This window comes from Colossoma macropomum, unplaced genomic scaffold (assembly GCF_904425465.1).
Source record: "Colossoma macropomum unplaced genomic scaffold, Colossoma_macropomum, whole genome shotgun sequence".
Lineage (NCBI taxonomy): Eukaryota > Metazoa > Chordata > Actinopteri > Characiformes > Serrasalmidae > Colossoma > Colossoma macropomum.
The window spans coordinates 29,550,006-29,563,869 of record NW_023494793.1 but is presented as its reverse complement, the minus strand read 5'-3'; the positions used below and the strand labels follow the sequence as shown (position 1 = coordinate 29,563,869).

The 13,864-nt window shown below is 39.3% G+C and overlaps 1 protein-coding gene across 1 annotated transcript; it reads right to left on the bottom strand.

The window, feature by feature from the left end:
• Positions 1-389: 389 nt before the first annotated feature.
• On the bottom strand, positions 390-13,364 carry arih2 (ariadne homolog 2 (Drosophila)). The gene is made up of 15 exons (XM_036579102.1): positions 13,251-13,364; positions 11,463-11,922; positions 10,073-10,140; positions 9,877-9,949; positions 8,909-9,050; positions 8,615-8,736; positions 8,378-8,487; positions 7,519-7,636; positions 7,333-7,383; positions 5,960-5,981; positions 5,679-5,830; positions 4,923-5,066; positions 3,599-3,667; positions 3,372-3,485; positions 390-1,099 (listed from the first exon to the last, which is right to left on the bottom strand). The coding sequence occupies exons 2-15, from the start codon at positions 11,709-11,711 to the stop codon at positions 1,028-1,030; spliced, it is 1,506 nt and encodes a 501-aa protein (XP_036434995.1). The 5' UTR covers positions 11,712-11,922; positions 13,251-13,364; the 3' UTR covers positions 390-1,027.
• Between the last annotated feature and the right edge of the window lie 500 nt (positions 13,365-13,864).

Sequence of the window (13,864 nt, the reverse complement as noted above, 5' to 3'; positions counted from 1 at the left end):
TCATGATAATATAATCATGATCCAAATTCAGTTCTGATGCACCACATGTAAGCATTGTGAGCCTTACCCTATGGCTTGCATTTTCCCAAATAGTCATGTACCTACCATATATTTACCATCTGGGCTAGCTTCCAGTGTCACCTAATTTATAATAACTACATTCTGCATCAAGGGCATGAGAGAGTATTAACATCCAGCAGTTTATGTTATTTTGGTTGGAAGCCTAAATATTGCTAAACTGGTGTGCTGGTATCATTCTTCTGGACAAGCTTGTCCGGTACGACAGTAATTTGTATTTTTTCACTTTGAAAATTACCATCAATTTATTTGTTAAGAAGGTCATCACTTTCTGTATGCATGCATAGAGAAGAAACACACAGGACTCGGTGTCTGGTTTAAAAACCTTCTCTCAGTAACTCTATTTCTGTATTAATGTACAACCGTTGAAAATTACAGCATTTGTTTTTCAACTTTTTTCAGTTTTTTTTTTTGTTTTTTTTTAATGATCTAACTATCAACAGCCATTTTCCAGAAAAAAAAACAACTCAATGTGAGAAGAGAGAAAGAAAGACAGACTGAAAGAAAAAGGAGAGTGATTATTAGGGGAAAGGGGGCAGGAGGAAAAGAGGCAGTTAGACTGTTTTAGAGGAGTGTTTTAATTGTGTGTATGTATGTTTGTGTGCATGTCTGTATGTTTGTGTTTTCAGCTGATAGGAGGGTGTAAGAATGGGACGTGTGCCAGAAATACAATCGTGCTATTCTGAACCTCTCGCAGCTGAGAGGGCAAAAGAGAAAAAGAAAGCAAGCCATAAGTAAGGGGGAGATAAACCAGAAAGATGGACACAGAAGAGAATACATAATAGCAGATGGCAGTAGGGGTCTAACAAGGAGATGATGGTGATAAGAAGAGAGTGAGAAACAGCACTGAGCAGAAACAAAAAGAGAAGAGGTAAGGGCATCTTTGGAGAGAGGGAGGGAAGTATGAGAGGAGAGAAGAGAAACTGCTGCTGGTGGGTCGGACGGATGTTCAGGTGTCATGGAAGTCCTTCAGCAGTGTGCGCCTCCTCTGCTCCGCAATGTGCATCTGATTCTCCAAATCCTGAGACAGAGAGTTACGTTAATTTAACATGCATGCAGGCAGGACGAAGCAACACAAGCATGAGAAGGGAGCAAAACATGAAGCAACAGGAGACATCACTGCACAAATGGATGTCGTGGGCGAAAACTTGCGTATTGACAACTGATTACTCATAGTACATAATCAGTACTAGGCGTACCGAACACGTCTGTGTTGTGATGTGCATAACCAAGTGTGAGATATGCAGTGTAGATGAGGAAATATTAATACAGTACTGTGCACAGGTCAAAACCGCCCTTGTTTGTTTCCAATCAAAATGGCCATTAGGTTACTTATTTCTCCAGCATTAGGGAAAAAAAAACAGCTAAACAATTTTTTGTGTTTAGTGTGTCCAACCTTTGCCTTTAGTACAGCTTCCATTTTTTTGAGAGGCTTGCTTTTAGTTTTTCAAAAAAATCTGAAGGAATAGTTTTTCACACCTCTAAAGTTCAGTCCAAGTGGGTTGCGTTTTCTGCTATTCACAAACCAAGTAATCTCAAACATATTCAATTGGCCTGTTTACACCTTGCATTCACAGATTTCACTTGATCACATGAAAAGCCAGGCGTAAACACCCTGAGGACACATTGTGATCAGATTACCGATCAGATCACACAAACCACATTTGAATGTGGTCACCGATGGATCTTGCTCACATTTAACACAAGTGTACAGAGAATGCAGTATCAAGTATCTGGATTGAATCCTGATAAGATGTTAGCCATATGCGTTTACACTAATTAAACGTGTCTCCAGTTAATCCGATTGCTGTGTGGGACGGAATGAGCAAATCTGCTTGATTCGCCGCAACCAGTCACTAACTGTTTATTAAGTCGTCTGCAGTTTGTTTTGCACAGTAGTGTCTGTCTATATTGCTATTAAGCATTTCGTTTCATCTGGTCCCCAATCATGTGCATCCTCCATGATTATCTTTCTCCAGACACGGATCACATGCCCAGTGACATACTGCTTGGGAAGGGGTTCTAGTTGTCAAATGTGTCTTGGAGAGATGAATGCATTTACATTGCTGTAACACGTGGCTCAATTGCATTTTAGACTACCTCCTAACGTGGTTTGAGCAATCAGAATTATATCTGTTTTAAATGTGTCTTGGGTGCGTTTACTTTTTTTTATGTGGCTTGGCCTTATCCAGACATAATCCTGATACTCAAGACACATGAAGTGGCCATGTGTAAACGGGGTCTTTAGTGAAAAGTGTAAATGGAGTGGGGCCAAAGTTTATGTAGATATGATCCAGACACAAAACATGTTAATGCAAGGTATAAACAGGTTCACTGATGTTAAGATCTGGACTCTGTGGCCAGTTTATTGTTCTAAGAACACCAGCAGCTTTTTGTTTGATTTGATAATGTTCTTCTTTTTTGTCTTTTTTCTTTTCTCAGTAACAGCTTCTTCTATCAGCTACACATTCTTTCTGGACTATAGCATTGTGTTCTCCCAGTGGAAGAGCAAGAAAAAAAACATATGGGTGAATTATCTGAAGCAAGAATGGAGTCTGTTATATTTTCTTTTGAACTTCCCTATGCAAGTGGACTCTCTTATATTTTATCTCTTTAGCAATATCTCCTGAAAAACAACTTGTACCTAATCTACCTGTGGATTAAGTAAATGAAGGGCCTACAACTTTTTCACAGTACCATAATTTAAAATGTTTTAATTCAAAACAAACAAGCAAAATTAATTGCTGATTTGATAAAGTGACCTAATTAGTACACAGGTTACCAACAATGTTCCTACAATATCACTTGTCCCGTATATAGTCACTGTTTCAAAAACCTTGTATCTCCATTTTTGTAGCTGCTTTACATAATTTGAAAACTCCACTTACTCTTTGTATGGTGTTAAACTTTCATGATGAACCCACCAATAGAAATGGTCTAAAAATACTTGTTACTTTAACTTCCACTAAAAGTTTTCCTTCTCCTGTAAAGTTAACATTTTGGAGATGTGTTAGCATTTTACTGCTCTGACACACCCATTTCAGTTCAGAAAGAGATAAATCTGAATAGCTGAATCAGGCAATCCAGCAGAATCACACTTAAAATCTACAAACAAGAAGACATTAAGGACAATTTATGTGTACTTGTTCTTCAAAATATTTACTTTACTGCAATAATATAAACAAAAGTGAACTACACTGTGGCAGTATAAGCTTTCACCCTTGTCCAGAGTGTGTGTGAGAGAGACACAGGGAAAAAATACTGCATCCACTGTGTAAAATCATGAGTCTCACCCCTCTGTCGGTGGCATTGAGATCTCCCTCTCCTCGTTCATAGCTGTCTGCCCTCTCCACCTTCCACGACAGGTTCTCGATCTCTGCTTCCAACTGGGCCTGCTGGTACTCGAACTGCACACACACACATGAACGATGAACCAAATATCGTAACATGAATACTCCATAAAATCAACGCTGTATCAATCTCACAAAACTGATCGTGCGTTTGATAAATTCACACTCACCAGTTTTTTGCGAGGTCCAGACTCCATGTAGTAGGCGTAGGGGTATGTATACTGCAGTGTGTAGCGACACTACGTAGAGAAGATCACAAACAGGGTAAAACTGTGCCTATATACATGTATGCAAGTTAGTTTTTTGTGTGTGTGTGTGTGTAGAATTGTACATAAAATAACTGTACAACCATAATTGTTTCACTTTGATATGTGCACATACATAGTATATATCTTAGGTAGATCTTTCTAAAGACATTTTTTATCTCTTCGTTTTCCAAAAAAAAATCCTGGTCCACACAACAGCAATTTAACCAAAAAATAAATAAATAAATAAATTTCACTATACTCACAAGATCGCAAAAACCACTTCAACACTTACATCAGATGCCCCTTTAGGGGACAATAAACAGCACGCCAGAGATAATACCTAATTAAAGTTTGATGTCAAACACCTCAAGAACATCACGAGTGGGTGTACTGCATGAAATAGAGTGCAAAGTTGAAGCAGAGATTTTCTAACAAAGTGACAGCATCTTAAAACAAACAAAAACCAAAATCTTGTTTGACTAAACATGGGTCATCAGAGCTCCAAAATTAGATTTTACAGAGATTCAAAGGTTTTTTTCAAACCCAACTCGATTAAAGATTATCAAGTCACAAATTTTTAGAATTGCTAAGATACACATTTAAAAAAAGATGGTTCTTCAAGGGTTCTTTAGTAAAGGCAATGCTTCCATATAGAACCATTTCATTCTTAAATGGTTCTTTACATAGTGAAATTGTTTTTCAGAATGATGGTGAATGTGTTGTATTTGGTTCTATAAAGAAACTTATAACCATTTAAACACAAAATGGTTCTATAAAGAACCACTAAAAGTGTATTTTTAATATTTTCAATTGAATTCAGTAGCCATTTAAGATAACAGAGTGCAGTAAGTTCTGATGCCTAAGCACCAAGGTTAAAAAAAAAAAAAAGTACAGTTTATTCAGTTATGAAAACATTATTTCAGAGTTCTGCATGCTTAATATATACAAACAGCATCAGCCATGACCAAGTTAACAACATGACGTCAGTGTTTTCAAAAGGCTATGTTCTGCCTGCACACATGAAAACTCTGAAATCTTTTCAAAAATCTCAAAAAGCAAAACAAAACAAAAAAAATTTTAAAAAGTAATAATCACATTATTAACTATATATAAAACTATATTATATGTCCTAAACAGAGGCCAAACGTAGAGAAAAAAATACAGTGAAATACATGTGTGGACAAAATATAATTTACTTATTTAAGCAATGTGATCCGACAGAAAGAGTATTATTGTGCATGTTTACCTTGGCCAGTAGCTTGGCAGCATTCTGCATGTACTGCCAGTCGATCCAGGTGCCCAGGTTATTCATCACCCTCTCCTGAATCTTCTCCTGGATGCGCTGGTATGTCTGAGCCTCCAGCTGCAAACTCTTATTGTGGTTCTCCCACTGATTACACCCACATACACATCACACACACACACACACACACACACATAAACAAACAAACACAGGGCAAATCAACAATACCTAACAGTAACAGTAATGACTTTGTTATGTAAATGTTTGAGAAAAGCAGGGATTCTGCGTCTCTTTGAGAATGTGGTGGCATTAGTAGCAGCTAAGCTCTTCCTTTAAGATAATTTAAGACAATTCACAGTCTTCTGCTGCATTATGTGAGTTGGGACCAGGCTTGACTGCATGTATGCAAGTATATTTCCCAAAGAAGATGCAGACATATGGTGCAGTCTTAGGTACCTAATCAACCATTTATCTCAGCAATAAGTGTGTTTGTGCTTGCCATAATATGTATCATTCGAATAAATGCAAATAAAAAGAAATACGGTAAAAAGTTAACAAGTTCTTGTTGTCAAAAGTAGCGCCTTCGATATGCGCCCATTTGTTCAACCTGATTTAATTTAACTAATGACTGATTAGTCAAACCAGGCACTGGAAACTACATATAATACAGAGCGTTCTTGAGGACAGGTTTTGAAATATGTTCATATGTAGATGTATGTAAAAAGTGTGTGTGCGTGTGTGTGCGCGTGTGTCTCTCACCCTCTCAAAGTAGAAGAGGTATTTTTTCAGGGCCTCTCTAGCCTGTGCCTGTTGGCTCTGGTTGACGATGTCAGGATTCTCTTTATAGCGACTGCACTCGTAGTACTCACTGCCATGAGTCTTCCAGTCTCCCAAACACATCCAGCAGAAATCTACACACATGCACAACCACACACACACTTGTATTTTATCCAAAGCCAACGCACCAACTGATTGTGTATATCAGGCCTGTTTATATTTGATTAAATAATCTTGCATGCACAGCAGCAGGGCTCTCTTACCGTGTTTACACTTGGAGCATTGCTGCAGAAAGAGGGGAAAAAAAAACATGAAAAGATAAACCACTTCAGAAAAACCCACTTTAATTAACTTCAGTCTCGGAAATATAAATTTTAATGAGACAGACAGTTCAATACTCAAATGTGGTCAACAGAACCACAAGTAAAAAGTTTAAATGAAATCAATGTTTATTTGAAATATGACTAATAAATAGCTAATAAGCAGTAATTAAACTCATTAAATTTGCCCCATTAACTGGGGGCCTGTATTATTTTTTTTATTAGCTATGCTACTATTTTGTTTGAACTAATCCAAAGGACCCCAATCTTAGTGCTGAGAATTAATATATTTGTGTTTTCTAACACATCGAAATTTAATTCATTTAAAAATGATAGTAATCATCGCTACATCTTATATAAACATGTTTACATGCACCCTGAGTAGTCTCCAGAGAAAGATCTTCTGCTGTAAATTCTACGAAAACCCCTTTCTGATGATCTAGCTTGAAGTTGGAGGAACTTTTTAAAAACTACAACTTAAAACACTACAGCTTTAGGTCGGATTTCTGGGTTCGGGCTGTTTAGATTTTTTTTCCCTGCTAAGGTATGAATGCAGAAGAGAGGCTGATAGCTAACAGTACTGCTGAGGAGCCTAATCTGTTACTGCAGCTGTATAAATGTAGCAATTTCAAATCATCACTGCATTTAAGAGAATACAAAAATGACTTGTCAGATGAGGAGGATGACAAACTAAAAAGGTGCCTGACTATCCAGATACCTCTCTCTGGTAATGATTTGGTGCCAAATAAAGACAGAATCACTTTTCTTCACAACTGTGTTTGACAACCTATGTAAGAGCTACACTACTGCTAGTTTGGTTGTATTTATTAGCCTATAGATGAGTGGCTAGGCTAACAGTCAGGATTGGTTAAGCACCACAGGGATTCCTAATGGTTCTATGACATTTGCAAAATGCATGCTGGGTACTGTAGTGAGAAAACACTTAAAAAAAATAAATAAATAAATAAACAACAATTAAAAATGATATGAACAAGGGGAATTCTGTTAAAACAACAAAGCTGAGGTATTATAATGCTGTGCTACTGCATAACACAACAAAAAACGTTAAACTCTTGTTTTGGGCTGGAATGCCCCTTTAATGTTCAAGCTCTTCATAAGCTGAGCCAGGTAGAGTAGAAAATTACAGAATATGAGGTCCCCAGGATTAGGACTGTGAGGCAATGAACTACGCTCCACAATTTCATTTAAGTGCACAAATACACACAATGCTCATCTAGATGTAAAGGCATCCTGCCACGATGGCAGTGAAATGCACTAACAGCTGTGCAAGATTTATAAGCATGCACATTACTCACCATGTGGTTGCAGCCTCCATTTTTCTCAATGCAGATATTGCACTTAGGACACTGCGGGTCAACAAGAGAAGAGAGAAAGCAATCAGCAAAATAAATCAACACTAATGTCTGAAAATATCTGCTCTTTGCCACAGATGTGATGCCATGAAACAGAACAAGTAAAAATGTGCATGCATGTGTTCTCACGTCTTTAGTGTGTGCACTGATGTAGTTGGCTGTCTCTGAGTCGTCTGCACATTTAGTGAGCCATTTGCGGATGGTAGCGCAATCTGTAGGGGCGTGGTACATCTGTCTGCACTTAAAACTAGAAAGAAAGGAAGACACACAGAACACAAGGAATTGAATCTGATCTTTGCTCACAAACAGATTAAAATGGGCAAGCATCTCAATAAAACATATCACCTAAGAGTGTAAGCTATATAGAATGTTTCATTACATATCAATAGGATGTCATTCTGTAGTCAAACAACTGAGCAGTTCCCTTAAATCTTCCATTTCTCTTTCACACTCACTTTCAGCAACCAATTTGGACCAAGAGCTAAAAAGTAAAATGGCCCTGCTATGAAATCTTCAGGGAGTTGGAATAAAGAATTGGTAACGCTTGGTTAAAAACATGTCAATAAAATCTGTTCAAATAGTGCATGTATGTGAGATTTTAGAGAAAAATACTGTCTGCCGTTTTGTTGGTCCTGATATTGTAGGTTAACCCTGTTTTTCCCTACAAATTCGGAAAAGGTTATTTTCCTTTTTTTCCCCCATGTTTTCTGAAAATCCAAACTTGATTAATATTCAAGTCATGAAACATGAGGGTTATGAAAATTTTCAAATGTTGGTTGTGTAGGCAGTGCCAAAAAGTGGCCTGACAATAAAATTGAGAGATTTCTGTGAAATAGAAAACTATTTTAGGTCAATTTCCTTATCGTACTTTAAGTTCTTCAGCATAAATGAGTCAAGAGGATTCTGTTCAAGATGGGTTTAACGTGTTTAAGTTAGTTGCTGTTTAAGATTGTGAGGTGCACATATAAGAGAGAGTGAATATATGTACCAGAAGACTTCACCGCAGCGACTACACTGAACTCTGCGAGCTCGAGGCTCCTGCACCTTTATGACTATAGGACAGTCTGCACCAGGACACAACTGCAGCTGGAAATGACTCTATGCACAAAAAATTGAGAGAGAAAGACAAAGAGTGAGAATTAGTGATAAAAGTAAATAAAATTATTAAATGTCCAGATTTTTAGGTAGATTAAATTAGATTGTGGTATCTGTTACACACACACACCTCCACATAGTCCCTGAAGAGGTAGCGTCTGTATTTTTCCTTCAGTTCCTCACTGGGAAGCAGTGGCAGGACAAAATCCTCTGGCATCCTGAGAGAACAGTCCTGCGCCATGCACGAGATCCCTATACACAAAAGGTATAAATTTAACACACTTATTTAATGCTTAAAGGGCCCATCAAGTTCTCTCACATACACCCAGTACACTCTTAAGTTCCCGCTCACGCTCAGACTCTATACTACCAACACATATTTACTCAATCATGTGTATATGTCAGCATGTGAATGTACACGCACCCACTCCTACGCCATCTTTGACCAGCACGGTGCAGTGCTGCTCCCAGCAGGATTTGCAGAAGGAGTGCTGACACGGTAGAGAAAGCAAGGCGTCTCTCCGAACGAACTGCAGACACACACCGCACTGCAATGACGTCCCAGCCTAGAAGTTAAATACGAATACACAATAAGGAAGAATGAACCAGCTCATAGTCCACACTTACAATGACAGCATGGTATTAAACAAAACTGGATATACATTATGGCCGTATATGGACAAAATTGCGATAATGTTGCTAAAGCAGTAGACCTTCCGATATATTAAAGTATAGTGGTGTTGATGATGTGATGTGGTTAAAAACCGGCCTGCAAAATTTTGACCACAATTTAGAGGTGCGCCGATAAGATTGTGACAGAGAAATATAACATTTATGTAGAGTTACAAATGCAGTAAACCCAAAACAATGCAGAGATTTGTGCACAGCATTGCAGAAACATTGTGCTCTTCACAGTAAAATAAAAACGTCATTAATTATTGGTTTGAAATGTTGGCCAAATCTAAACACCTGTCTGATGTAAATATTCTTTTAAACATATCTGCTGACATCGATATGTTTCCAATATCGCAGTGCACTCCAACCAAATATACATTTATTATAACTTAATTCATCAAAACAGCCACAGAAACTTTTTTGCATCAACTGAAGCTGGTCAGGATGCTCACAGCACAATAACAATTTTAAAAACTAGGCAATAAATTAGGCCAGAGGGCATACTGAATGTTGCTTGGTAAACAATGTTACGTTGCCCAAATGTACATAAAGTTTACAGAAAGAAACGTATCCTTGCATTCATAAACATTCCATTTTTAAGAGATTTAGTTTCCAGTGTACTGATACAAGGAACACAAACATGCACATACATACAATTTAAAAGGCAAGACAATACATGTCTAAGCAGAAGTATACTGCACACATATCAGTACTCACAGTGAGAGATCGACAGGTGCTCATAGGCTGAACCTGGGCCTCACAAAGCAACTGAGAAGAATTGGACTTATACCTGCATGCACACACAATGGAAAAAATTAAAACTGTTCTTCCTGAATGTTTATTAAATGTGGATGTATGGACACTTCAGTCATATTTATGCAGTGAGTTTGTGTAAACATGTGTAGTGTCTTACCTGTCCAGTATTTGTGACACTTGCCAGTGAAAATGTACAAGGACCAGTTTGGCTACAGCTGGTAACACCTAGAGTAAGTGGGGGAGAAGAGAAAAAGACATTGCTTGAAATACTACTCAAATTCTTTGTACCTGGCTAAGTGAGTAAATCTGATAACCTTGAGCACTAATCTTAAAGTGACTCGGGCAAGGTTTTAAGATTAAGGAATCATAATCAGTGTTTATCATGGAAACCTGAGAAAGCAAGTCAGCAAATTTAGCATTCCCCAAATAATGTTTGGTTAGCTGTGTCATCTTACAAAAAAGTTGTCCAGTTAGTAAAATCTCCTCTTATTAACATATAAACATCCATATCTAAAATTAAGTCCATATGTTATGTGAGCTTTCCTGAGCACAAAATTTAGCAATCCATGTGGCTAAAAAGTGAGGTTTTAACATTTAATCTGTCCTATTAGATTAATTCTTTTGGTTGCATAGAACTGTAATAATTGTAACAGTAAATAAAAAAAATCTAAATTTGATTATAAGTAAAAGTATGAAAATGATCTACTCAAATATTCAAAGACTCATCCAAGGCATTCCAATACAACAATTTCATCACTTTAGACCAATCAGAACAGGTCCTGTAGCATTTCACTCCTAATTTTGTTCTCCTTAATATAGTAAATGCAGTTGTTGGACACTAAATCAGATGGAAAAAACACAGAATTAATAAAACGAATGAACAGATGCACTGTTATGGAATTGCAGGCCAACGAACATCTGATAGTTTTTATTCAATAATCACATAAATGTCGGCCGATGCAAACACAAGCATTTATAAAAAGGAAAAAATGGACCTACATCTACCTGGATTAGCACTATAGAGAAATACATTTCTTATTTCTGTAAGGGTGCCCAGCAGCCTTACTGTTCTGCTATGCCAAAGTACAATAAATACATCAACAAATATCAGTCAAATATAAAAACTTACTGATACCAATATGATTCTGACATTATTGTGCATCCATACAAACCATCTACTGTGTTAGTGTGCCAGCCCATTTATTTTGACTTACAAAAAGATACAAAAAGAAAGCCCACTGTGATGTGGTCAGAGCAAATGCCATCATTCAGTACATTGCTGAATGTTCTTTACTGGACACATGCCCCTGCATGCTGCCACTGACATACTTAACATTGCTGAAGCTTCTCTGGGTCGAAGCACAGGCCTAAAGCTGAGCTCACTCTAGCACAGCTGTAACATTCCAACCAGCAGTCACATCAACACCACATTCAGAAGTCAGGTCACATCAAAATGTGCACAGACGCTCATGCACTCTCGTTTCACACAGTTCTATCCCTCAGGCACTCAGGCGTGCGCACATGTGCACACACACACACACACAAACCTTCAGGGCGCTGGCTACATGGTTGACCTCCTCCGTCAGCACTCGCTGGCTCTCTCTGTAGGTCAGACATGTGAACTGGTATTCTTCCGGGTCAAAAGCATCAGCTTCCTGTTGCTCCACATCACTCTCCACTCCAACATAATAATCTGCGATGTCGCCTGGATCTTCCTCCTCTGCTCCCTCATCTTCCTCCTCCTCAAAATCTTCCTCATTACTGTCGGATGCTTGGCTACTCATGTCCACAGACATCGCCCTCAGGGCCTATCCACTCTAGCGCTGACCGCCGCTCTCCACCAATAAGCGGCCTCTGTGCTGCCGCCGCCGTCTGCCCCAGACTGGACAGCGTATCCCAGGGGGCTTTGCAGAGCTCAGCAGCAGCGAAAGAAACAGAAGAAGTCACACTCCCCGTCACTCATGGAGGAACCAGAGAGAGGAAGGAACTGACAGAGATAACAAAAAACTGAGGGAGAGGAAGAAAGAGCAAAGGAGCACAAGAAACAGAAAGAAAGAAAGAAAGAAAAGAAAGAAAGAAAGAAAATGCGTTATTGTTTAGTTGTGTGTTGACTTGTTGTCTCACTTAGATATAAATCACAGCACACTTTCAGAATAAGATCCACAATTAAAATGATTCAAAAGTAGGTTAATTAGTTGCTTTACTTAGAGACAACCCATAAAACACTACTTCTGAATCAAATCAGAATTGTTCAGCACGACAGAAATGTGGATATCAATTCCAACAGGTTAAGGTTATGCACAATGTGTGCGTGCTCTGCATGGCATCACGCTGTTCCTAAGCTGAATCAAGGTTCCTGCTTTTTGCTCATCTGTTGTTCGTCCAACTCTAGGTGTTTATCTCTCTCTGTGGGGTCAATGACACATCAGTAATCCACAGCTGTTGGTCAAGGAGCCAGTGTCTTATCTACAAACATGCATGCCTCGCCTAAGTTCACACTTTTAGGGCTATAGCTGACTCTTTCAGAGATCAAAACAATGTTTTCCCTCTGTAACACGGGGATGGCACTGAATAATCAGCCTGCCAACCTCGCTCAGCAAGCTCACGCACGTCCTCCTAGCTACATGCACTCCACGTTTGCCGTCACCTAATTCCCCCTGAACCCAAGCCAACATATCTAGAGATCTGAAACGTATAAGATCAGCTGTGAAGCTCTGAGGGGATTTTTTTCGATGGCGGACGCCGGTGCCTGTCGCGGTCCGCTGTGCATTCCGCCCGCTGCTATTAATAGCCCGCGGCACACGGTGACACACATAAAGAGCCCAAACAGCTCGGTTAGAGATTACACTTTAAATCCGGGGAGGGCGGGGGAGGGACGGCACACTGCAAACTCACCGTATCAGCTCGCTGCCTCGGTTTGTTTATATCGGCTTTGCTTACTTCGCAGCGAGCTAACATTAACTTAGCTAGCTAGCTGGCTAAAGCGATCGATGCCGAGTGCCCCGCTCCAACTCCAGCACTTCACATAGGAAGACACTTAAAAACGTATTTTAAAATATCACAACCCCCCATTTAAACGACCCCAAACCACTAAAGCAGTGGGAGGTTACACATTTTCGTTTGGCAAGGTTTTTGTATCTACTGAACTCGTTGTTCGCGGGGAGAAACGAGCCAGGTTTTGAGCCCGGGGGAGATGCAGGCAGCCCCCGCCGCCGCCTCGCACTTCAGTCCGGGGACTCGCATGTAAACAAGGCCGTTTCGGTACCGTTGACAAAGTCACGCAGTCGAACGAGTTAAAGCTTACGTCCCCCCAAAACACACAGCCATTACTTTACCTAGTGGGGTGTCTCGGGTGGCCCCGTCGACTTTGGCTTGTGGAGGATTTCCAGGCGCAGAAGCGCTGCTGTTCGGCTAGCAGAACCGCTGCAGAGCGGAAGATAGAAAACACAGGAGGAGGGGAGGAAAGTGGCGTCACATCCGGCTGTGAGCGTATGGACCGAAATATCAGAGACTGGGTGTGTTAATATACCTGTAGTAGTACAACACCCACTGTAGTCGCTGTGTTTTAGTAGCACACCTACTAGTATTATATCAGTTGTAGTAGTACACCTACAGTAGTGCACATATTGTAGTATTTCACTAAGACATCTGCACTAACAACACATACTGGGTAACTTATCTTCAGTAGTATTACAACTAACTCTAGTAACACGCTGTTTTTCCCCATGTACTTTATCACTATGTATTCTATGTGTATACATTCTATGTGAATACATTACTTTTTATGTGTTGTAACGGAATACATTACTGGATACATTTCGGACAGTGTATTCAGCCATCATTACTTTTTTTCAAGTATTTTGCCCAACCCTGACTGTAGTAGTGGTGTAGCAGTACTTAGTACTGTAGTAGTACACCTACCGTAGTATCACACTAACTGCTACAGTAG

What these genes read in the sequence shown, in the direction of transcription:
- arih2 (XM_036579102.1), bottom strand. Translation starts at nt 11,711, where the DNA reads ATGTCTGTGGACATGAGTAGCCAAGCATCCGACAGTAATGAGGAAGAT. An exon ending in CAAAGATGGCGTAGGAGTGG is followed by an intron (nt 8,737 to 8,908) that starts GTGCGTGTACAT and finishes TTTTGTGTATAG; the next exon opens with GGATCTCGTGCATGGCGCAG. An exon ending in TCAATGCCACCGACAGAGGG is followed by an intron (nt 1,100 to 3,371) that starts GTGAGACTCATG and finishes TCTCTGTCTCAG; the next exon opens with GATTTGGAGAATCAGATGCA.